Source organism: Hipposideros armiger, unplaced genomic scaffold, assembly GCF_001890085.2.
Source record: "Hipposideros armiger isolate ML-2016 unplaced genomic scaffold, ASM189008v1 scaffold_34, whole genome shotgun sequence".
Classification (NCBI taxonomy): domain Eukaryota; kingdom Metazoa; phylum Chordata; class Mammalia; order Chiroptera; family Hipposideridae; genus Hipposideros; species Hipposideros armiger.
The window spans coordinates 2,896,028-2,922,549 of record NW_017731384.1 but is presented as its reverse complement, the minus strand read 5'-3'; the positions used below and the strand labels follow the sequence as shown (position 1 = coordinate 2,922,549).

At 37.4% G+C, this 26,522-nt stretch overlaps 1 protein-coding gene across 1 annotated transcript in view; it reads left to right on the top strand.

Moving 5' to 3' along the window:
- BPTF (bromodomain PHD finger transcription factor) overlaps window positions 1-26,522 on the top strand; it is a 167,386-nt gene that overhangs the window by 126,876 nt on the left and 13,988 nt on the right. The window contains exons 18-28 of the mRNA XM_019637646.1: window positions 1,502-1,748; window positions 2,501-2,652; window positions 3,550-3,658; window positions 9,095-9,312; window positions 10,890-11,115; window positions 11,852-12,339; window positions 14,832-14,914; window positions 15,174-15,399; window positions 19,905-20,212; window positions 23,927-24,119; window positions 25,080-25,164. Coding sequence (XP_019493191.1) covers window positions 1,502-1,748; window positions 2,501-2,652; window positions 3,550-3,658; window positions 9,095-9,312; window positions 10,890-11,115; window positions 11,852-12,339; window positions 14,832-14,914; window positions 15,174-15,399; window positions 19,905-20,212; window positions 23,927-24,119; window positions 25,080-25,164 — 2,335 coding nt within the window. The remainder of the gene's footprint in view (window positions 1-1,501; window positions 1,749-2,500; window positions 2,653-3,549; window positions 3,659-9,094; window positions 9,313-10,889; window positions 11,116-11,851; window positions 12,340-14,831; window positions 14,915-15,173; window positions 15,400-19,904; window positions 20,213-23,926; window positions 24,120-25,079; window positions 25,165-26,522) is intronic.

The following is a 26,522-nucleotide window of genomic DNA, read 5'->3' as shown; positions in this document are numbered from 1 at the left end:
TTAAATTATTTTATATCGGCTTACTGCAGTTCATTATCTTCACTTATATCAAAGTACCCAAGTATGAGATGACAGCACTTTTGGATTGTATCTGTTCATTCATAGAAAAACTGTCTAGTTGTTCAGTATTCATTTTATGCAGGTCTCCAGTCATCTCTGCAGTGTAACCTAATGTTTTACTTTTAAAAATGCCTTTAACATGCTTATTTACAAAGATAGTCAACATGTCTAATTTTGAAGGCATACCCCCAAGAAATAACTTCTATTAATAAATACATGTTTGGTTTTTTTGCATCCTTTTTTTTTTTTTTAGCTGAGCCATCCTGCCACCTGTTGGCAACTCAGCTTGGGCTGGGAATTGAACCGGCAACCCTGTTGCTCAGAGCTCACACTCTTGAGTGAGCTCTTAACCAACTGAGCCACTTGGCCGGCCCTTGCATCCTTTTTTTACTGATTCAGTCAGATGGCTTATCTAAGTATCCAAAACTAAACTCCCTTTTTTCTGAGGATGAGAAATTACATAAAATACCTCACATTATATTTAGGCATAGAGGCCATGTACAGCAGTAATCCCAAGAAGACTGGGTGTGATGTCATTGCTGAGTAGCTTCCAATTGCAGGACAATTCCAGTTCAGCACTGGAATTTGGCCTTAGTACGTATCTCAGCTCCACCACTAGCAAGCTCTGTGGCCTTGGGCCAGTTACACAACCTCTCTGAGTCTCGGTTTCCTCATCTTTAAATGACAATGCCAGCAACTTTATTGAGTTAGTGTAAGCATTAAATAAGATAACGAAGGTAAAGCATCTGCCACCAGCTTTGCAATCCATGCCACCTGTTTTTACATGTGTAAGCGTACACTGTCATGTCTGTAAGCTGTTGGGAAATGTTAGCAATCCATGATAAAAGATACACAAATTTTCTTTAATATGGTAGTCTGAAAGATGAGATTATACCACTCTGTATAAAACAGTCTAAAGTATTTTTCTGTAAAATATGTCTGAACTGAAAAATATAAGAATTCTAGAAAAATTGTTTTATAATTTTCAGCTTGCTTGATTACAGATTCGCCATCTTGAATAGTGATATTTAAATATTGACATGTTCTTTATGATTGGACAAATTAGCCTTAAGGTAAACCGAAAACCTTTTACAGTTCTTATCATTTGTTATCTGCTCTAAATCCCACCACTGAGCAGCAAGTTCTTCCTTTCTCCAGTAAGATTACCCACGTCTCTTTTACTTTCAGTCTGAAGCTTGGATATTTCTAAGGGCTGGAAAAACTTGATTATTTTTAACTTTTTATTATGAAAGACTACTTTTAATAAACAATATGTGACTTAGAGTCATAAAATATTTTCAATAAGAAATTAAATTCAAGGCAAATTTACATGGGCATATTTTCAGAAGTAAAATATTTTTTTGAAATTTGGTGCAATTTCTTGGTATTATTTTTATTTAGAGCTATTTTGGTTTATGTTTTCTCTCCCTCACTACTCTAGAAACGATTGGAACAGCAGAAGCCTACAGTAATTTCAGCGTCCACTACTTCCCCAACCAACAGTACGACTAGTACCATCTCTCCAGCACAGAAAGTTATGGTGGCCCCACTGAGCGGCCCTGTTACAACTGGCGCTAAAATGGTACTAACTACTAAAGTTGGATCTCCAGCCACAGTAACATTCCAGCAGAACAAGAGCTTCCATCAGACCTTTGCTACCTGGGTTAAGCAAGGCCAGTCAAATTCAGGTACACAACTGTGATTAAACAAAAGATTGCTTTCGTTTAAGAAAAAGAATTTCAGTCGATTACCTGCTGAAATAAAACATTTCCTTAAAAAATTGTTTTTCTTCTGCAGCTGATTGAGCAAACAAGCCGTAACTGTTGGTTTGTTACAGATAATATTCATAATATTACATTAGCAAATCTCCTCTTTTACATTATTTCACTTTCAACATTTACATAGTTCACTTATTTTGAGTGGAGAGGAATGTTTTTTGTTTTTTGTTTTTTTAATACAAAATGAACCACATTTCATGCATTGGTGCCCTTCCTAGAAATCACTACGTTGCTGGTTATTTTAAATCTAAAGCTTATTGAATGTCTTATACCCCATTAGCCACCAGCACAGCTGCCACATCTGCTACAACCATTGCCAGCACAGGTCAGACGTTCCAAATTACAGGCAATCCAGTCACTATGGCAGGAAAAGTAATTACCAAACTGCCACTTCCTGCAAACAGCAAGATTGTCGCTGTAAATGTGCCAGCAACACAAGGAGGTAAGGGAAATGTGAAGAGTTTTAATTCACATTTGCCAGATCATACTGTTGCCATTATTTTTCATTTCCTTTTCACTGATTTCAGTCCTCGGACCTCACATTCTATGTAGTCCACTATAAAACCCTGCCACACGTAGTATCTCCTCACAATGCAAACAACACCTGATGCTTTTTATTAAAGGGGCAGCTGTTAATTACTTCTTTACCTTTTTTTTTTAAGGCGTTGTTCAAGTACAGCAGAAAGTCCTGGGTATCATTCCATCGAGTACAGGTACAAGTCAGCAAACCTTTACTTCATTCCAGCCCAGGACAGCAACAGTCACAATTAGGCCCAATACCTCAGGCTCTGGAGGAACCACAAGCACTTCACAAGTAAGAATTCTTTACAGGCTTGTTTGGTTTTCAAGTGTTAACCACGTCAGGCTTTTAGAATGGCCTCTTCCAGGATTAATCCAGCTTCTGATTTTCCTTTGCCTTTTCCTTAATCTGTGACAAAGTACTGATTTTTTTAAACACTGTATTATTATATTTCTAAGTAAAAAATGATACATGAAAATGTAGTTAATAGCACGTTAGTATAGTTTATGAATCATAAGAGTTGCTGTCTAGTTTTTTATGTAAAGGAAATTCCTTTATATAAAATAACGGACAGCACTGGACCACCCAAGGAAACTTGCTATGCAGCTAAGAAATAGAACAAAAAATATAATCTACAGCACAGTAATTTGTAATCAGGTGATATGCACACGTTAGAGACATCATTTCTTTGACCCCTAGTATTATGGAAAAAGTTTACAGTTTTACAGACTTGAAGATGTTCTGAACCTAACTGTAAAACTGAAAATAACATGCTTTGTAGTCTCTCCTTTAAAACTATGAAAGGACATTTGGTTTCTGATCTTAGTCTTCCATTCCCTAGGTTACAGATATGGATTGGAGCTCAGGGAAAATAGAACTCAGTGTTTTCCTGTGAGCAACTGTGGTGGTTATAGATTAGAGCTTCACTGGGTCTTGTTCCTTCCTTCTAGTCTGTAGGCTGTTCTTGGTATCAATGACAAGGAATTTCATATGATCTCATTTGAATTAAATTTTCTTCTCTCAAAAATCCATCTGTATCCTGATGCTTAACATAATTTAAGATGTAATTTCCAAGAGCCTTTGTCATTTCTGAAGACGTGTTTATTAATATAGAATGTTTGAAGATCTGTGTCCATCATACTGTAGTTGTTTAAAAACATTTTAATTCATTGTCTTTTGTGTCATTTATAGGTGATCACAGGGCCTCAGATCCGCCCTGGTATGACGGTGATTAGAACACCACTCCAACAGTCAACACTAGGAAAGGCAATTATTCGAACACCTGTGATGGTACAGCCAGGTATTCATCCAGCCAGTATTATCATTTTACATCTAAACAACCAGTCCAGGAAATCTGTAACACTCTGTATTTGGCATTCTACATACTAGAAAATACCAATTTGAATTAAGACTTCAAAGCATACTAAATTTCTAATCCATCATGGGATACATCCATAGATATTTTTTCATATCTGGCATTGTAAAATATTGGGTAGTCGGAAAAGTCATGATGCATTTTTGCAACAAAAAACATAGAAATACGTCATGACTTCTCCAGCAACCCGATAGATCCAAGTATGCTTATTTAAAATGTTTTTTAAGGGCCGGCCGAGTGGTTCAGTTGGTTAAGAGCTCGCTCAAGAGTTTGAGCTCTGAGCAACAGCGGTTCGATGCCCAGCCCGAGCTGAGCTGCTGCTAAGCTGCCAATAGGTAGCAGGATGGCTCAGCTAAAATAAATAAATAAATAAATAAAATGTTTTTTAAACTTCTGATAAATGGAATATATACATTCAAATCATAGAAATAAAAAGAATGAACACAGAAAATAGTCTTTGTTTCAAAAGACAGAGATAAACAAAGGAAACTGCTAAGAAGTATTTAAATGGACAAAAAAAATTACAAGGACAATGCCAACCCTTCATTAATGTGAATAGGTTAAAGCTCCCATATTAAAAGTTGAAGACCATAAAGATTGAGTGGGAAAAAAATCCAACTATACATTTTTGAGTAACATACCTAAAATCAAATTACCACCAAAGGTAAAAAAAATAAAAAGATGGGTAAGGATACATGAAATAAAGACCAAAAAAAAAAGAAAGAAGGGGGCAGTGGGGAGGACAAAGATAATCCTACTAATTTTGTACAGGGTAGAAGTCAGTGTTTAAAAAAAATACATTAAATGTGACAAAGAGAGTCATTTTATATTGGCTTAAACATAAAGGCTGCAGTGAAGATCCAATCTTGGATTTTTATGAATTAAATACCATTAAAGTATAGAAAGCAGAAACTATTTGAAATCAAGAAGGGATTAACAGAAGTCTTTGGTAGACCAGAAACAGACTGTGTATCAGCTTTTGTACCTTCAGGAATATACATTGGTTTTAAATATTTATGGACAATTTGTACAAAAATGGTCATATAATGCATCACAGGTAAAACCTTGATGAATTCCAAAAAGTAGAATGTGTATAGGCCACATTATATGTAGTAAACCTAGAAATTAATATTAAAGTATTATAGTAATAACCTTTACTTGCTTGGAAATTTTAAAATGTATGTTCTCATAAGTAATTTTTAGATTAGAGAAACATCAAATGTGTAAATTACAGATTATCAAATATCAACTGAGCTTTGCTGCCAAAGATGAACTCAGAGGCAAATTCATTCACTTAACAAATGTTTGAGTACCTATTTTAGGCAGTCGAAGTACATTGGTGAACAAAACAGACAAAATAACCCCATATTCTTATATCTTAATCAGAAGTTAGAGAAATATATAAAACAAATCTTAAAACAGGAGAGAGGAAGTAAAATGAAAGTACAAGTAATAATTAAAATACAGAAAAGGCAAATATTAAAATAAACCATTTTTTTGCAAGTCTAATCTTGAGAAAAGAGAACAAAACGTTAGTTTAGAAAATTTGGAATGAGAAAGTGCTATAGAATGAACTTTTTTAAACCAAAAGAGAACTGTGTACAGGTATCCTTGAGTTAAGACTTCAAGAAGTCTAACTATTCATACTCAGGAACTAAATCTATTTGAATAAAGAGGCATAATTATATAATATGCTTATAAATTTCAAATCTCAGTGACTCATGTCAAGGAAAGAAATTTAGAAAGTTGCTATACTGTTACCTACAAAAAATAATTTCCCACCGCCCTCATGGTTTTATGAGTAAAATTCTTCAAAATGGTTAGGAAACAATTTCTTATAAAAAAAGTTTCAGAGTAAGAAAAGATTAAATCTTTCCTGTTCATTTTACAAATTTAGCACAATTCTAAGAAGAAATATAGCTTCTTTTTTTTTAAAGGCAGTCTTCCGATGCCTAAATAGGATTTATCCCAGAAAAGAAAGTATGGTTTGTTTTTTTTTAATTTGGGAATTGGGGAAGGGGACCAGCCAAGTTGTTGTTCTTCAGTCTTAGTTGTGGAGGGCCCTAGTCGCCATCTCTGGCTGCCTGTCGGCAGTTCATGGCCTCTATGCTCAAGATGCTGTGTTCAATCTTAGTTGTGGGTGGGCGTAACCACCATACCATGCGGTATTTGAACCAGCAGCCTTGTTGTTAAGAGCTCATGCTGTATCCATTGAGCCATCTGGGCGGCAGTTCAGCTCAAGGTGCCTAGTTCAGTCTTAGTTGTGAGCAGGCGTAGCCCAACATCAAACAGGCAGTCTTGTTATTAGGAGCATGTGTTCTCACCAGCTGAGCAGTCCTGCCACCTGTTGGCAGCTCAGCTCGGGTACAGCATCACTGGCCCACGTGGGAATCGAACCGGGGGCCTTGTTGCTCAGAGCTCACGCTCTTAAGCTAACTCAACCAACTGAGCCACTCGGCCTGCCCCCGAAAGTATGATTTATTATTTCAGTTAATGCTACAGGGACATTTGTTAAAATTCAATATCTATTCCTGTTTAAAAATAGATGTCAGGTAGGTAACTAAAAGGAAAAGTAAAATAATGTAAAGGAGAAAAAAACATTTATAGATGATAAAATGTAATGTACTTAGAAAATTGAAAAATTTGTTAATTGCAAGATGTATAGAGCTTTTGATCCCTAATGCCTTATATAGCTGCAATTATGTGTTGGACCTGCATATGTGAAATCTGTAGCTTCACAAATAAGTGTGTCTGGTGTATGGAAGGAAAAGCAGGGTGGCCAGTGGGGTTCGTGGGGCCAGTGAAGATGAGAAGAGTTACAGCAGTTGTGGTCAGACAGATGGTAGATGTATGCAGTGTGTCTGACGGTGCACAGAGCAACTGACCCTATTTCTACCACTACATTAGCCTTTCCAAAATGGAATCCATAGACTCACGCAATATAAAAAACTTTTTAATTTTTGAATTGGCATTTTGATGATAATTTGAAAATAACATGTATGTATTGGGATCATCTGAATGACCATCATATAATCAATTGATAATAGCCCTTTATCCATCTGTGTCTATGATGACACTGTATCAGCACCAGGTGATCAACTAAAATAACTTTTCATGCATTGTTCCTCAAACTGCAATACGAGGACATACTGTTAAGGTTCTGAAGTTCTCAAATCCAAGCACTTGACTACACATGCTGTACCGTGTTTTTCATTCATCTTGAAGAATGAATGGGTGAGAATAACCAAGGAAAGTTTAGAAGAAAGAGTAGTGACAGAAAATTTGCACTGCCGGTTTTGAAAGTGTATTTTAAGCCTCCAGAGTTAGGAGTATGGCACCAAAGGAAAGTAGACCAATAGAAACCATTAATGAGGCATTCATTATATGTGAGAATTTGCTCTATGACAAAGGCATCATTTTGAATCAGAAAGAAAGGTCTAGATTTATCAGTAAATGATACTGGAATAATCATTTTCTAGTGGGGGTGGAGGGGCGGAAATAGACTTGCTAACATAGACCATGACTGAGAACATACTTGGAAAGTACTATCTGACTAGATAATGCAAGAAAACTTTAAAAACAATAATTAAAGCAAAAAATAAACAAACAAACAAAAACCCCCCACACACATAAAAAAATTGTAATAGGTTTACAAATAAATGAAATTAAAAAGCAGACAACAAAGTAGGGAAAATCCGTTTTCATCATTTATATCTTTGATCTGTATGAAGCAACTATATGAGAGAGTTCACAAATGAAGTATAACGACAAATGTAAACGCTGTAAAATTGAAGAAATTCAGGCACTGTGATCATAATCTTTCTTTCTGATTGCTGGAATATTTTACTTTAGTGATAATACCTAGGGTTTCATTGTTCAGTGAAATGGGCATTCCGTGGTGGTGGGAGAATGAATTGGTATAACCTTTCTAAAATTCAGTTTAGTACTGTGTTCCTACTGTGAACCCAGTAATTTGGGGGTGAGTTTATTCTAAGGAAATAATTAGAAGCACATAAGAATTTATAAATAAGGATTTCACCATGGAGTTTTGTTTTTTTAAGTTTACTGGGGTGACAATGGTTAGTAAAGTTACATAGGTTTCAGGTGTACAGTTCTGTAACACATCATCTATATATCACGTGTGTTCACCACCCAGAGTCAGTTCTCCTTCCATCACCATATATTTGATATCCTTTACCCTCATCTACCACCCTCCTCCCCCCTTACCCTCTGGTAACCACTAAACTATTGTCTGTGTCTATGAGTTTATGGAGTTATTTCAAACAAAGAAAAAGAAAGTATTCTATTGTAAATGTTAAAATAGGTTCAATTTTATACATATGCAGTAATATTTACATCAATCATTAAAAGAAATATACACAGAAATATGTGTATTCACAGAAGAAAAAAAGGCGAAGTGAATATAAAACTTAGAAAATGTGATGTTATTCACTAATTAATAATGAATTAGGACTTTGTAAATGCAAAATTAGCTACCAAATAATTACTCTTAGAGACTGTCCCACCGGGGAAAAAAATCCCACCTTGTTTTCTTCCAGTTTCAGCAAGTTAAATGAAAAACTGAAGTTTTTAGAAGACTGTGGAGCCATTCCAATTGACTTCATTCATTAGATCTTTATTGAACAATAACTATGGAAGCATTCTTTTAGCATTTTGCCCCAGTCCAGGCATACTTCAGAGATATTGCTGGGTAGGTTCCAGACAACTGCATTAAATCCAGTATCACAATAAAGCAAGTGAGAATTTTTTTGCTGGTGGAGGGCCTTGCCTTCAATTTGAAAAAAAATGTAACACCTGTGACGCTCAATAAGCCAAGGTGTGCCTTAACGGAGCATATAATGATCCTTTCCCTCATGGTTCTCCCAAACTGTCTGGCACATAGCGGTAAGAAAAGCTTATTTATAAATGTACTAGCCCAGAATATGTTTCAGCATGTTTTGTTTAAAATTCATGAATTAAATATATATTATAATTTTAAAAATAGTGTATTCCTAAAGAAAGGCAGCCTTATAAGTGGCACATTTTACCCTTTCTTTTCTGTCTTCCCTCTTATCCATTTTGCTTTCAACATACAGGAAGAGTTTTATTTTTTTCACTCTACTACAGGTAGCGGGAACTGGAGAGGGTGTCAGTGAGCTGGTTGAAAACAGGCTCACTGACAGTCAGGTGGGTCCTTTGGGTGTGGGTATATGTCTGCATGCATCCTTGGGCTGTTGGCATCCCATCAGTCTTCTCTGAAAATAGAAAAGAATACATTCATCTGAAGTATTGATGAATATTTCATCTCAGAATACTGCCGAGGGCATGTAAGTATTTGTAATGTTTTGCCTTCTGCATTAGGTACTCCTCAACAAGTGGTGACTCAGATCATCAGAGGGCAGCCTGTTTCCACTGCAATCTCTGCCCCTAATGCAGTTTCCTCAAGCCCTGGGCAGAAAGGCTTACCTTCCGGACCATCCGCTGCAAACCTGCAGTCTTCAACCTCACAACCCCCTCGTCCCCAGCAAGGACAGGTGAAGCTGACCATGGCGCAACTCACCCAGTTAACACAGGGCCACGTAAGTAGCGTGACTTCATTTTAACGTTAGAGGTGATCTCATTTATTCTTGCTGTAAGTTTAAAAGCATGTACTTATTTTCAGATATTAAAAAATGTACTTATTTTAAGAAATGGTGGCTTTCTAGGGTTAGACAAAAACACTTCTTAAAGGCAGGATATAATAAACCTCAAATATCTGGAGTCCTTAGACCATGCTATAACAGCGAGATGGGTAACCCTTTAACCACCAAAATTTATGGGTTGGCTAATTTCCATGGGAAAAATAAAACTTTTCTAATTCTCCGCCATGTTCCTGGTAGTTGAGTTCACTGGATTCAATAAGTCCTGGACAGAAGAGAGTACACACAGAGCTTTTAGTTCCTGGTCCCGATTTTGATCGTTTCTTGGACATTAGTGACCCTCCTGACTTGGTATTTATATTCTTTGGCTAAAGCCTAAGCCTTTTTACTTTGGCACACACTAACACTCACCAGAATTTGGTACATTCTGAAAACCTGAAACTAAGAGACCTGGGTTCCTCATTTTATCTCACCTTTAACTTGGTCTCTAACTTCGGGAAAGGGACTAAATTTTCTAACTTGAGTTTCTTAGTTAGTAATAAGATTATAGTACTATTTTCTCTCCCTACTCCACAAAGTCAAAAGTCCATTGTGAGAAAACCAAAAGAGGCAGTCAAGATGCTTTGAAAATTATAAAACAATAGGAACGTCATGATTTAAAATCAGAATGTTGTGTTGACGTTAGTCGTTCCCTTTAGTGCCCTTACAGTAGTTGCCCCTTATCTGTGGAGAATACATCCCAAGACCCCCAGTGGATGCCTGAAACCACATTTAGTATCAAACCCTAGATATATACTATGTTTATTCCTATACATACATACATACCTTTTCACTTAAAGGAAGCACTTTATGGCTTCTCTGGCATATCCGAGTTGCTAGCATCACTAGTCTTGTGCTTTGGGGCCATTATTAACTAAAATAAGGGTCACTTGAACACAACAAGCACTGCCAAAACATGACAGTCGATCTGATAATTGAGAGGGTTACTAAGGGACTGACAGGCGACAGTGTATAATGTGGAGACGCTGGACATATTCACGTCCTGGGTGGCTCAAAGCAGGAGGTGTGAGATTTCATCATACTACTCAGAACAGCACACAATTTAAAAATTATGAATCGTGTATTTCTGGAATTTTCCATTTAATATTTCCATAATATAGTTGGCCTTGGGTAACTAAAACTGAGGAAAGCAAAACCATGGATAAGAGGGGAGGGACTACTGTATTTTATAATTTGGGGAATTTAACTCTGGAGGAGTGATGTTACTGATAGACCGATACCTGGCTGTCCAGTTGGAGATCTTGGACTGGAACACTGGGGTGTTAGTTCATGGTTTTTCCACTAAACAGCTTCGGTCTTTTTAAAGAAAGGTTCTTATCTGAATTCTTTTTGCTGCCATTCCATAGATATTCAAATATATATTTTCATTATATTGTAGGATCTTGTCAACATAAAAATGGTATACTCACAGCTTGATACTTTGAACACTGTTTACATGTTGTGTCTTTTTTCCATAGGGTGGCAATCAAGGTTTGACGGTAGTAATTCAAGGACAAGGTCAAACTACAGGACAGTTGCAGTTGATACCTCAAGGAGTGACTATACTTCCAGGTCCAGGACAGCAGCTGATGCAAGCAGCAATGCCAAATGGTACTGTTCAGCGCTTCCTGTTTACCCCACTGGCAACAACAGCCACCGCGGCCAGCACCACCACCACCACCACCATTTCCACTACAGCAGCAGGTAGACTTTGGGCTTTATCAGAAACACCGCACACTATTACCACAGCTGTTGGGCTAACAAAGGGGACGAGAGGACCAGTGCTTCTCTTTGAGAGGATACACCTCAAGCCAATAAGCCTAGCAGCTTCACAAGATCTCAACAAGATATCTTATTCTTGCGGACTCCCTGTCACCTCCATCCACCCATAAAAAAATATAGAAAGGGAGCGGGGGGAGCAAGAAATAGTGGGTGTTATGGTAACTGTGCCAACACTTGCTCCTTGCCAAACCTTATAGGCACTGACTGACTCATGGAGTTAATTTCAGGGCAGGTGGACATACCCAGCTCCTAACCTACAGGTGAGAGCTGCAAGTCCAGAACCATTTTGTTAGCCTTCTACTGTAAGCTGCTGTCACTAACTGCCACCATACCACAGGAGAAAAATGAGGGTCACTTAGCCTGGACCAGAAGACGAGGCTGATTTCCGGACTGCGCCTTGCTTTGGAAGCAGGCTTTCTGGAGAGTCAGCAGTGTGTGCAGAGGGTGGCCCTGAAACAGCTTATGCCCCCCAATTTAAGAGAGTCCTGACCCATGTGTGGGGGTTAGAATTGTTCCTTAGAAATGGAGCATTTCTAAGGCATCAGTCTTCTGTACAGAAATACAGAATCCTCACCTTTAGGAAACCCCCTTCAAGTTCTTCTTTAACCTCAGTCTTATGTTGTAGAGTAATAGATTATTTGGTCTTCCCTTTTCACAGGTACAAGTGAACAAAGACAGAGTAAATTATCACCCCCGACACAGGTGCAACAAGCCAAAACCCTGCCACCAGCTCAGTCATCAAGTGTGAGTCCTTCAGAAGCCCAGCCACAGACTGCTCAGCCTTCAGCTCAGCCCCAGCCCCAAACCCAGCCCCAGTCCCCAGCTCAGCCTGAAGCTCAGACTCAGCCTGAAGTTCAACCCCAAACAACTGTTGCATCCTATGTCCCTTCTGAAGCACAACCCACCCAAGCACAGTCATCCAAGCCCCAAGTTGCAGCACAGTGTCAGCCTCAAAGTCATGTCCAAGGACAGTCTCCTGCTCGCGTCCAGAGTCCGCCACAGACTCGAATACGTCCATCAACTCCATCCCAGGTGTCTCCTGGACAGCAAGCCCAGGTTCAGACTACAACCTCCCAACCGATTCCAATTCAGCCACATACATCTCTTCAGATACCTTCCCAGGGCCAGCCACAATCACAACCCCAGGTACAGTCTTCACCTCAAACTCTTTCATCAGGACAAACGTTAAGTCAAGTTACTGTTCCATCCCCATCCCGTCCTCAGCTACAAATACAGCAGCCACAGCCCCAAGTCATTGCTGTGCCTCAGCTGCAACAACAAGTCCAGGTTCTCTCTCAGATCCAGTCGCAGGTTGTGGCTCAGATACAGGCTCAGCAAGGTGGTGTGCCCCAGCAAATCAAACTGCAGTTACCTATTCAAATTCAGCAAAGCAGCCCTGTGCAGACTCACCAGATTCAGAATGTGGTCACAGTGCAGGCAGCCAGTGTGCAAGAGCAGTTGCAGAGGGTTCAGCAACTCAGGGATCAGCAGCAAAAGAAGAAGCAGCAACAGATAGAAATTAAGCGGGAACACACCCTCCAAGCTTCTAATCAAAGTGAAATCATTCAGAAACAGGTAAAGTTATTAAGTAAAAGCAGCATGTTCAGTAGCTTGAATTATTGTGCTGTGCATTAGACTTAGTGTTTGGTTGTGTTAGGTTTCCTAAATGAGACAAAAGTCATTGATGTTTCGATTTAGAAGTAGCACTGGATTGACCAAAAAATACTGAATGACTGCAGTGGTTTGGAACTCTGTTGGCTATAAACAGTCAGTGCTTATTAGAGAAAACTACTTGTATCGTGGGAGAATGAAGACGGGAAGCATGGAGTTAGGAGTTTAAGTATCATGAATCCAAAACGAGATTTCACAAAGTTCTAAAGCCACTTTGGGCATCATGGCAATTTGAAGTTATTTACAGTTGTCATCCCTTAGTTTGCATGTAGACTAAGCAAATCATAGACAGATTAAACTGATTTGCATTTCTAGCTACACCTTTATAAACAACTTTTAAATACCATTATTCCATAGGCTGAAGTAAAAAGTGGCATCATGCAGTAGCACCTTAGTGAAGTAAGGCAATTTAGATGAATAAGCATTATTCTACTTAAAATGAAATCATATGTATGACATCCTGCAGCATTACTGGAGAAAAATATTTTGCATCTATAGCATGTACTGCTTGGCACTAGTTAGGGGTTTGAGTGTGGATTTCAAGTATTCCCATGTCATGAGACCAGCATTTATCACCTGGGTCTCCCATTCACAGCCCATGAAACTTACTTCCTGTGAGCAATATACTCACTAAAACTTCCTCTCTTTCTAGCTACCCAGGATTATTGTAATGATTAAATGAAGTCATGTATGTAGAAGCACTTTATGTTTGACATATAACATTGTGTAAATTTAAGGTGTACAGCGTGTTGATTTGATACATTTGTATAGCACAATATGATAGCCGTTGTAGCGATAACTAGCACCTCTATCGCGTAACATAATTGTAATTTCTTTTTAGTGGTTGCAATAATATCTAGTCTCAGCAGGGTTGATGATTATAATACAATATTGTTGTTAGAAGCACTTTTTTTTTAATTGGGGAAGGGGAACAGTGTTGGGGAATTGGGGAGGGGGACCAGCCAAGTAGTTATTCTTCAGTCTAAGTTGTATAGGGCACTGTCTCCATCTGGCTGCCCATTGGCAGCTCATGGCCTCTAAGGTCAAGGTGCTATGTTACAATCTTAGTTGCTACAATGGCATAGCCACCATCCCATGCGGAAGTCAAACCCAGCAGCATTGTTGTTAAGAGCACACGCTCTATCCACTGAGCCATCCTGGCGGCAGCTCAGCTCAAGGTGCCGAGTTCATTCTTAGTTGCGGGTGGGCGTAGCCCACCAGTGAACAGGCAGTCTTGTTGTTAGGAGCACGTGTTCTCACCAGCTGACCCATCCTGCCACCTGTTGGCAGCTCAGCTCAGGCGCAGCATCACTGGCCCATGTGGGAATCGAACTGGGGGCCATATTGCTCAGAGCTTGCGCTCTTAAGCTAATTCTTAACCAACTGAGCCACTCGGCCAACCCTAGAAGCACTGTTTGAACAACAAAAGGATTTTAAAGATCTATGGTAATATTCTCATAAGGTTGACATCGTGTATAATATGTTCAAATGCATTGTGACCCAGCTTGGAGTACTGTATAGTCTGTAAATTAAGAATTACGTATTACAAAAGCTGTCTTTACCCTAATCTCTTCACCCCATCTGTGAAATGGGAGTGGGGGAAACCCCAAATTAATGCCTGGGAAGAGAGCATAATGTGAATAACATGGCCTTTGGAGAATTATAGCTAGGCTGTAATTGCAGCCATATTACATACTGTGTCTCAGTGTCTTATGTACAAAATTATTCCTACCTTTCAGTGTTGTTGTGAGAAATAAACAAGGTCATGCCAAGTGCTTACCTTAGCGCAGTAACCAGTACGTGGTAAGCCCAGACCATGTAGTAGCTCCATTTTTATTTGTGTTATGATAGAAAATTTCTGGTTTCTTTGGGAAACACATACTTGTGCTCCAATTTCTACTGTTATCTGTGTACCAACTTGTGGTCATTATAAAATATGCACTTTTGGATTTTGTTCTGTCCTGAAGGTGGTGATGAAGCATAATGCTGTAATAGAACATTTAAAACAGAAAAAGACCATGACTCCAGCTGAAAGAGAAGAGAATCAAAGGTAGGGAGAAATGCTTATACCCAGTAACACAGGATCTCACTGTATGGTGGTCTCTTCTCTTTAGCATGCACAGGCATGGGTTCTGAGTTTATATTTTTTATCTTAACTGAAGTTCATTAAATGAGAACCCTTGGTACTAATAGGCTCTCATAGCTGGTTGGAATCACTCTTTGAAGCTTTCCAGTCATCGAAAAATCATGTCTTTAAGCCTTTTGGAATGAAATGCCCAGCATTACATAGGTTGTGTATTTCTCTCTAGAATGATTGTCTGTAACCAGGTGATGAAGTATATTTTGGATAAGATAGATAAAGAAGAAAAACAAGCAGCGAAAAAACGGAAGCGCGAAGAGAGTGTGGAACAGAAACGTAGCAAGCAGAATGCTACCAAGCTCTCTGCACTGCTCTTCAAACACAAAGAGCAGCTCAAAGCTGAAATCCTGAAAAAGAGAGCACTCCTGGACAAGGATCTACAAATCGAAGTGCAGGTGAGAAGTTGTCTTCTTTCTTTGTGTGTCCAATATTTAGCAACTAATTTCATTCTTTTTTCCCATGAAATATTGGTTGCGCTTAAAATTTCAGCTTGTTTTCTAGAATTTCAGTTCTGTACATGTAGTAAAAAGCTGTGAGACACATGTTTTTTGAAACAAGGTAGCAATTTTATATTTAAATGTATATTGTAATCTCTAAACTGGACACTTAAAGAGTTTAGTCTATTGACTTAAACATTTGAGAAGTCTTTTGGGAATAGCTTTTAGTCTCTGTGACACAGTCTTGCCAAAAGTTATTAGGAGCCAAGTTTCATGAGAAAGGCAGACAGAAACACTGTGAAATAATGGTGAAAGAATGAAAAATAAAGTGTGCTCATTAAATAAAACCAGATTTCTTCCTTGATTTGTAACCGATCTGTCAGGCATTGCCAATCCTCTGCTTACTTGGGGAAGTTATTGAAAAATGAAAGAAAATACCTATTCATACAATAGCTTAAAAAAAAAAGGGCTATCTAAAGCATCTATAAAAGTACATGGTATATTTTAAGAGATGAGAAATATTAAAAGATTGATCAGCCAAAAAAATCAACATTATATATAACTCTAAGACATTAGAGATCTTCTCACAGAAGTCAGAAACCAGGTGATAATGCCCCAGATCAACATTTTTATTGAGCATCTCTGGAAATTCTAGCTGATGTGTTAAGCCAAGCAAAGAAAGAAAAAGATAAAATTGTTATTGTATACGTTAAGATTATTACATCGAAACTCCAAAAGAAAAATTAATAAAACTTATGAGAGAATTCAGTAACTTAGTCACTAGATAAATATCGAGACTATAACCATTATCAAAGTGTAATAAACAGAAGAGCCAATTCACAGAAGCAACAGAATATACAATATACTACCTTCCACCTTAAATTAAGATACATTTTATAGATTAGAATTTTAGTGTAAAAAAGGAAACCACAAAAATAGCAGAAGAAAACATGATTGTCATTTTGTAATTTTGGAGTGGGAAAAATCACTCCTAAGCATAACAAATTCCAAATGCCACATGGGAAAAGATAGATTTGATGACACAAGAAGAAAAAAGTTTATATAGGAAAAAATATATACCATAAACAACATTGAAAAACAAATAACAAGAAAAAAATTGGAACATTAATGGCAGAATTAATATTCCAAAAATTTAAAGAGCTCTTTAAGAAATAAGAAAAAGATAACACTAATTAACTAGGTGAGGGGAATACTTTCACATTATACATATCAAATCACTATAATGTACACTTTAAATAGCTTACAACTTTATTTGTCGGTTGTAAAAGTACATGGTATATTTCAGCCTCAAAACTGAAATTTAAAAAAACTCTAGTAGAAGATTGTATAAGACACATAAAAACAAAGTTTTCAAATCTAAAAATGTCAAATACTAATAAACATATAAAAAGATATTCAACCTAACTACTAATGAAAGAAATGAAAATACTGGGTTTTTTCTAGAAAAACATCATGTATTTCTAGAGAACAGTTTATCAATATGTATGAAAAGACTGTAAAATGTAGATACGCTTTGATCCATAATTTCACCTCTAGAATCATCTAAGATACATGAGCAAGAATGAATGTTAATAATAACAAAAATCTGGAATCAGTCCAAAGCCCACAGAAAAGAGATTGGTAAGTGGTGTTTCTCACCAGGCGCACTCTGGGCCCTTTTGACAGGATAGTTTTTACACAAAACTATCAAGTTCAATATTGTAGCATTCCCTTCATTGTAACAACCAAAAGAATGACCTTGTCCCCTTCACATACATTCTCAAATACTCTCTAGAGGAACCATTACCACCCTCAGTTGAGAACCACTGGATAAAAGACATTTTGGAGTGTCCACACAATGGACGCCATTTTAACAAAATGGTGAGTGTAGGATTGGTGCTTTTTTTGTTTTTAATTCGTTGAGGAAATTCTCATGATAAATATTTGAATGAAAAGTGCAGGTTGCAGAATAGTATTTATAATGTGAGGTATCCATTCAGGTCACTCAACAAATACTTAACATTTAAGGTGTTTCACATACTGTTCCCACTCCATATTCTGCACAAAGTGGGAAAATATTTGTAGTCTATATCCTTTGTATATAAATAAATTGGACACATAGGAGTACATTCAAATGCCTTTCAAAGCAATTACTTTTAGCTAACAAATAAAGAAAATCTGTAAGTCCATATGCCCAAAGATTGCCATTTTAAAATAATTTTAGAATATATCTTGTATATATTATTTTTAATATGTGTATTCATATAAACAGATTTTATTCAAAACACTGGAGATAACATATACTGAACATTTTTCTGCATTCAATACACTGTGCAGCCATTTTAAAAAGGTTATTACTACTCTATTCTATTGTAGTTATGGTGTTCTTTTTGACAATGTATTACTTATCTAATGAGGAAGAAATTATACTTTAAGAATATATTCCACATTATTTTAACTAGTAGAATTTATTGCTAAGATAATTTGCTTTGAAGGACAACATTCAAATGCATATGTACTAGCATATTTTTTAAATTTTAATTATAATGATTTTATTTTTTATTTTCAAAATATGTGATCAGTTTTTTATATCTACCTGTTCTTTATAATTTCTGCTTGTCTTTTTTAAAATAGATTTTCTTTTTTAGGGCAGTTTTAAATTTACAGAAAAATTACACAGAAAGTAGAGGCTTCTCATGGCCTACCCTCCACCCCCAGCTTCCCCTGTTAATTAATGTCTTGCGTTAGTGTGGCGCACTGCAATTGGACAGCCAGTACTGATCGTTACTAACTGAAGTCCTTAGTTCACATCGTTTCACTCTGTGTGTGGTAGTTTTATGCCTTTGACTAATGCATATGATGTATCCATGTTACATAGAGAATACAGGATCATGTCATGACAGTGTCATCCAGAGTAAGTGTCACTGCCCTAAAAATGTCCTGTATTCCATCTTTTCAGCCCTCCTCTTTCCTCCTCTGCTTGTCTTTTTGATAAATTATTGCTTACTCGTTTTTGAATGGAACTTATACCTTCATTTAGCTTTTTGAATATCTCAAACATACATATTCTAAAATTTTTGTCAAATTGCTCTATAAAATTAATTTCATATGGCGTGAATTCATATTTCATTATTGATTCTGTTGATAGTCTTTTTTCACATTACATGTTTGCATTTGGTATTTTAAGCGGAGGGGTTTTGTTTTGTTTTCTTTCCTCTCTTGAAGCCCAGCGTCGCCCAGCCAACCCTAACATCAAACATGGAGCCTGCTCCTGTTTCCCACCTCACACGAAGTGTGCTGAGTCCCCCTTCTTCCCGCAGAAGCTGTTCCTGTTGTTGGGCTACCACTTCCTGCTTCTGGATCTGGAGCCCAGCAGGCCTGCAGCTTCAGCCCTGTTCACAGTTTCGTGTTTCTGGTCCATACAGACGTTTATATTGTATTAAGCATGGCTGTGTCTTTTCAGTCTTCTCTTTCTTATATTTTACTATCATCGGTATGTTCTTGGAGGAGAGATCAAAGTGTTTACCCACTACAGTCTATTGATTTTCCTACAGTCTATTTCACTATATTATAAATCTATATTAATTACAAAAAGAAACTCAAAATTGACTTTCTTCCCTAGGAACAAGTTCCAACTTTCTTTTTAAAGAGAGAAAGGCTGTTGAATAGTCACAGAGCTTATCTTCTCACAAGACTATCTAGACACATGGAAAAAAATATGTTTGTTAATCCAGGACCATTCAGGTTTATTTGTTAGAATTTTTGTGATGTATATATGATTGGTCATATCTATGGTTAATTTACACCAAATTTGTTCATGGATGCCAATCATAGTGTTTTCTCTAAGAATAAGTTGTAGCACCGGGTAGCAGAGGTGTGTCTGTAAAAGTATTTCATATGGGAAAAAAGTAAGGATTTTCAGTTATGGCAAAATCTGTATTAAGAAAATACTCTCCCTGCAGCCTTCAATTCTAGACATGGGAGCATAATAAACATGGCAGTTCTCTCATTCTGCTCTAGGCTGATCAGACCACATTCTGAGTATCATGTTTAGTTCATGTTCAGTCGCACTCGAAGGGCACAGGAGTGGCCAGAAGAAAGCAGCCAGTGAGTGAGGACACTTGAAATCACATCCTGAGCCACGACTGAAATAACCAGAACATGACAAGGGCATGCCAGGAAGGGATGTTCTTTTAGACACTTGGGCATCTTTCTGTCAGATCTGTTTTGAGGATAACTAGCAGCTTTCTACTTGTTATGAATCTTCATTTTTCTATTTCTAGTTGTTTTAACTGGGTTTAAGGTATAGTAGGAACACTCTTGTTTGGAATTGCTAAAACTCCCTCACGTTAGGCTGAACTGTGGAGCTGCTTCGACGAGGGAGGTAACGTAACATCCCCTGGCCAGAGTGTGCATTTACGTAAGTCAAATGATAGTCTTGTATTGTCTTTAATTGACAATAGGAAGAGCTCAAGAGAGACCTGAAAATTAAGAAAGAAAAAGAAATGGTGCAGGCCACAGCAGTAGCTGCCACTTCCCCGCCTCCGGCCCCACCGCCTTCGCCTCCACCTCCGCCTCCCCCGCAGCACTCGGGTCCCCTGGCCACGGCCACGGCCACACTGCCTGCAGCTTCCCAGAAGAGGAAGCGGGAAGAGGAAAGAGACTCAAGCTCCAAGTCCAAGAAGAAGAAAATGATTTCTACTACCTCAAAGGAAACTAAGAAGGACACAAAGCTTTACTGTATATGTAAAACGCCTTACGATGAATCTAAGTGAGTAGATCCTTTTGAGCTCTAGTTTATTTTCTTAAAGTTTAGCAGTTAAATCGCCAGTTCTGAAGAAAATGAGTATATTGATAGCAGCATAAAGTAAAATAGTTAAAAGTAAGGGTAGTTGTGTTTCATCAAGGATATTCTTAACCTTGACACCAGAAAGTGAAAATTTGTTACCTCACGTGTTCATGGTTCATGTTTGTCCTTCATCATATTCTTTTCTGTCAAAAACAAGCTTTCTGTTGCTCCTTTGCTTTCTCCTCTTCTCTCTGGATTAACTCAATCAGTAATGCTTTCTGGAGAGAGGTTTATTATTATTGCTGCCTAGAGTTGAGAGCATCCCTTCTGGAATCTTTGCAACCCTATGATTACTTCAAATTCTGGAGACGATCTGAATATGAATGGGGCAAGAGGATTCAAGTTTACATGGCTTCGTTTTTTTTTATTGTTTAATTTTAATTCTGTGTTTTTTATATTGGAATACTTGAACAATGTTATTTTTGTCGAAGTTCCCATTTTCTTGTTGGGGACAAAAGTCAGAAAAATACAAAAAGTATTCCTTTCACCCATTTCTCAAGTAAGATACTCAAAAATTTGATAAACATGGCAGCTGGAAGCTGTTTTTGACAGTTGTGGTTTGTATTTAGTGATATATAAAGATTTTAGAGATACTGATTTATAAATGTAGTTTCATTTTTTTTTTTTGTCATTCAACTAAGTATTTAGCTTTCATTTTAAACATTTAAATGTTTTTAAATGTTAGGCCAGCTTTTTAAAGCCAAGGTAAACCACGATATTTTTACAGTACTGAAAAGTTCATTTAATTGTGCTATAAAATATGATCATTTAGTATTAGGAATGCTTAATGTCTACCTTAAATGGATGCCTAATCAATTTCTAAAATAAAATTGTAATCTCTTTAATGATGTTTAAGTTGCAACCTTGAAGCTGCTTTGGTGGTGCTATTTAAATTATAATCTGCAAGTGCTAGATCAAAACTTTTTGTTGGTAGATTTAGCTGTGTGTTGAATTAAACACAGATCAGTTTAGGCATCTTCACTTTTCATTGTCTTATTATAAATTGGGAATTATACATAATGTAAAAAGTGGAGCCCTATTAACTGATTTTTCCCTTAGCCTAATACAAGTGTGCCTCCCTTTAAGCAAAGTAAACTAAATAATTTATAGAACAAAACAGAACATGATTTCCTTTGTTTACAAAAGATCTGCTTGTGAAATTTCTTTAACAGTCTTCTTTGGCATATTGAAAATATCCGGATCACAGAAATTTGTATTATAAGTTGCATAAAATGAGGCACCCATGTATATGTGCTCATTCTACTGAGATTGCCTCATTATCTTGTGGATATTTCATATTTTTCAGTTTGTCATTATTAACATTTCAGTATACCAGGTTCATTTGAATTAGGGGCTTTTTAGGAGTATTTTGTAATCTCTTGTACCAAACTTGGCTGGTTTGGGAATCTAGTGCGAGTGACTAAAACGTGAAAGTCAGGTCCTGAGCTTACTTCCAGAACATACAGTCCACCATCTGGTGAGGGCAACATACAAAAACGCCTAGAAGGCCCCCACCTGTGGCATTGAAAAATCATGCGAGAGTCATATTCAAAAGAGAAAAGTTAGTGGTAACTAGATAAACCACACAACCATGTATTCCTTAACATTCATAAAGCAGCTTAGTTTGAAGCCTGAGAACTACTTCTGTGTCTCTAGGTGAATCTACCAAGAAATCCCTTGCTAGAACCAGTGGCATCAGCAAGGCCAGTCTGGTTCCCTGTGATTCATCCTAATTCTTGCTGTGACTTTGACATGGCATTCCTACACAGCACCCATTCAACACTTTTAGATATACTATGTGTTTGTCATAGGGACACTTCATTTTGTCATTGGGGATCTCACATTACAAAAGCCATGAGGGTTAACCGAATATGATTAACCCCCAGTCACACACCCGCACAGCCCCACCCCGCCAATACTGTTCTGGATAACGACCCTTACATTGCCCTCCACACTGTGAGTTCCTGGGTTTGAACTGAAACAGTTCCTTACCAGTCAATTAGCATGCTCGCTCTCCACAGCATCACACACATTATATTAGCATTGTATTGATTGGCCCATGTCATCATCTGTTACAGTTAGATCAAATTCTAGGGTTTATTTAGAAAACGTGGCAGAAATTGAATTACTCCATGTACTTTTCTCAGTTTTCTTCTTCATATCATATTTTGACCATTTCTCTTCTCCACCTGGCTGACCTGCATGTTCCCTGTAGTGTAACTTCTACTTGGTGTTTGCGCTTTGCTTTGTTTTCAAATTTAAATCGTGCGATACATTTTCAAACCTATCAAAGAAATAGCCCTGATTTGAAATGGCTTCTGTGGCATAGGTTTGACAGATGTAAGTCTTTGATTCTTTGGCTTTGGTTTTTGTGCCTGTTACAGTTTTTACACACATTCATTAAGAAGCAGACATTACCATCAGTGTGTTCTTTATTTTTTTCAAATTCCAGTATGTTTTTAATGACCCATATTTCACTAAACAGTGTATTTGTTGAAATAGATGTTAGTGACTTTATGTTTCCATACTTGATACAGTGTCATATGCTGTAGCTTGCCAGGGTTAGGATGGTTGGATTCAAGGTGTCTAGCAGACTCATTGCAGAAAGTTATCCTGTAAGAAAGTGAATCAGCGCAGGGAAGACAGATTTAAGTACCATGCAGCTCAAAATGACAATTACATTGTCATTTTCATTGTGAATACTTTTAGGTTCTATATTGGCTGTGATCTTTGTACTAACTGGTATCATGGAGAATGTGTTGGCATCACAGAAAAGGAGGCTAAGAAAATGGATGTGTACATCTGTAATGATTGTAAACGGGCACAAGAGGGCAGCAGTGAGGAATTGTACTGTATCTGCAGAACACCTTATGATGAGTCACAGTGAGTTCTGATAAGAGCATCATATTTAATAATTTAGGAAGCCAAATTGCTCTGACTGGTTCTTTATTTTAAAATGAAAAGCAAGATATTTTTCTGCGTATATTATACACTTACATTACAAATCCCTTTCCAGTTTTTTTTCTCTTTTTCCCTCTTTACCTCCCCTTCAAAATTTATGTTGCTTCATAGTGAATATTTGAGATTCATTGGAAAAAATATGGTTTAATGGTAGACTTGATTCTTCAACATGTAACATAGAAATTAATGAGATTAAAATGGCCTGACTTTGTTTGGACTTCATCAGTGTTCGAAATGGCTTTCTTGTAGGTTAGAAAAACACTAATTTGGATACAAGCTCTGAGACTGTTATTGGCTTATAGGATTTTGAACTCCCAGTTGGGTGGTCAATATCAGCTTCCCATTTGATATGGTACTTGTTGAAAGATTTTTGGCTTTATTTTGTTTTGAGCTTTAAAGTCAATTAAAATGTTTTCCTTTTTTTTTTGTATTGGTTCTCTAATATTATACAGTGTTCTTAATAAACTTTTAATGCCTGTTCTTAACATCAGAAATACTAAATTAACACATAGGAACGTCAATCTTCAAAAGTATTAAATCAATTATAATACTAAATCTGTTTTATGTCCCAGGGTTAGAATATTTTCAGGTGCATGTTTTATCACTTTTAAAGTAAGTTATAAGGAATGTGATCCCATCTGTTTTGAACTCACATTTCCATTTCGGACCTTGCAGATTCTATATTGGCTGTGACCGGTGTCAGAATTGGTACCATGGGCGCTGCGTGGGCATCTTGCAGAGTGAGGCAGAGCTCATTGACGAGTATGTCTGTCCACAGTGCCAGTCGACAGAGGATGCCATGACAGTGCTCACGCCACTGACAGAGAAAGATTATGAGGGTTTGAAGAGGGTGCTGCGTTCTTTACAGGTGAGAAACCGCTCTGTGTGTAGTGTTTGAAGAGGAAATCAAGCAGCGTGGCTTTGGAAACACTTGTAGGGTTTGAACTTGCCAGCCTTGGAGTACCTGATTATTTACTGACCCCCAGCCTGTCTAGCGAAGTGCTCCACAGACCAGTCCTTCACATGCCAATGTCATGAGGCTCACCATATCCACACACTAGCCTCCACTGTAGTTTACCTAACACTTGTACTTTAAATGACTCACTTTTCTTAACCTAAGTTTTATTTTTAAAAAAAACAAAAAACTTTATCTCAACACCACAGATTGAAAAACAATTTGATTAGGTTCTAGTGAGATACAAACGCTTATCAAAGGTTTTAAACCAAAGCCTTCCCTCCCTTATTAAAACTTAAAAGAAGATGGGGTGGTTTATGAGATTAGCAAATGTTAGAAATGTATTCAAGATATAGGAGTGCTTGATTGACAGGTTCTCCTGTTGTAATGATAATCACAAGAACTGAAAGAACTGAAAGGAGAACAATAGTGTCCATAGGAGGTTGAATGTTCTTTAACATCACATCTCCGCCACCTTGTTAGCCAGCAGTGGTAACCATTCCACACTCAGAACCCATCCAACCCTAATTTTACAGATGTGCCTGCAGTGCCAACATCACTTAGTGGGCAGGCATCATGTAGGGACCAGAGTACAACTTGACTGGCTCCTAAGCTAGTGCTGCAGCCTCCCACCGCCAGTGCCACGGGCCTCAGACAACCCTTTGAGAACTGTTATTATAGAGTATGCTCATCTGAGATAATTTATGACTAGAGCAAAAACCACCTCGGTATAAATGATTTTATCCAGTTTAAAACTGACTTTTGGAGTTTAAGGGTTAATTGATGCAGTAGCTCCAATGGGAAATATAAATGGAATTCGTATTTTCACCTGACAATAATGATGCTTTTTATTCCCCCCCGACCCCGTGGTAGGCCCATAAAATGGCCTGGCCTTTCCTTGAGCCAGTGGATCCTAATGATGCACCCGACTATTACGGTGTTATTAAGGAACCGATGGGTAAGTACTTGGGTTGAATGTGGGGTTTTTTCAGAAGCCTACAGATATTTCTCATCCCTAAAATTATATCATAAGGATATGTTGAGCAGATTTTGTGGGAGTGTACATTGATATGGTAACTAGTAGGGTAAACTGGGAGTATGTATTAACAACATACATGTGCATAACCTTGGACCCAGCAATGGCATTTCTTAGGATTTACATTGGCGCAAGTACCTTGTTCATCACAGCAGTGTTTATAATTGCAAAAATACTGGAAATGAAATAAATAACCATCAGTAGAGGAGCAGCTAAATCAAATGATATGTAAGCAGAGTATTACACTGCTTTTTACACTACGTATTACACATATGAAAGAATGAGTGAAATCAGTGAATGGATGCGGTCTCTCTGAGCCTCTCATCCTTCCTTGTCACATCTTCCTTATATTTTCCTGAGGACAGCAAATTTGATGGAGCCACAGTAGAGATCCAACAGAATATAGCCTCATTTCCTGGTAAAAAAAAAAAAAAAATGGAGGGGTGGGTAATAAGCTACAGCTACAAGTGATTGTGTTAAGATGGAAAGTTACAGTGATTATATTAAAGATAGCTTATCTGCAAAAAATTTATAAAAATTAAAGCATAGATAAACCTTCCAGAACTGCCAAAGGATTGGCTCCAGCTGATGAAAGAAGTATTCCAAAAACCAGCTAAGCATTTTATAAATGGGAAGGGTTTTATTGTTTATTTGAAAGTTGCTTAGAGAGTAGATTTTAAGTTCTCACAAGAAAAAACAATTGTAACTATGTGTAATGGCGAGTGTTAACTAAATTTATTGTGGTGATCATTTTGCAATATATATGCATATCAAATCATATTGTATGCTTAAACCTAATACAATGTTAAATGTCAACTTTATCTCAATTTTTTAAAAATGTTTAATGGGAAAGACTTGTGTTTGATGACAGCTTTTCAAAGAGAAGGAAACATTGAAGAGATTAATGAGGGCTTAGTTAAAAGTATCTTTGAGAAAATAAATAAGCAGTCATTACCTCTATTCTCTAGATATTGAAGATAGAAGTTAATCCTTATATTTCAGATTGGTATACTCTGCTTTGAGAAAGTACCTGGGGGTGGGTGGGTAGATAGATAATTCTACTTCTAAAAATAACACAAGTGGGCCGGCCCAGTGGCTCAGTTGGTTAAGAGTTGGCTTGGGAGTGCGAGCTCTAAGCAGCAGGGCCACCGGTTTGATTCCCACATGGGCCAATGACGCTGCACCCGAGCTGAGCTGTCGCTGAGCTACCAACGGGTGGCAGAATGGCTCAGCAAAAAAGTAATAAAAATTATTTTTACTTTTTTTTTTTTTTTTTTTTT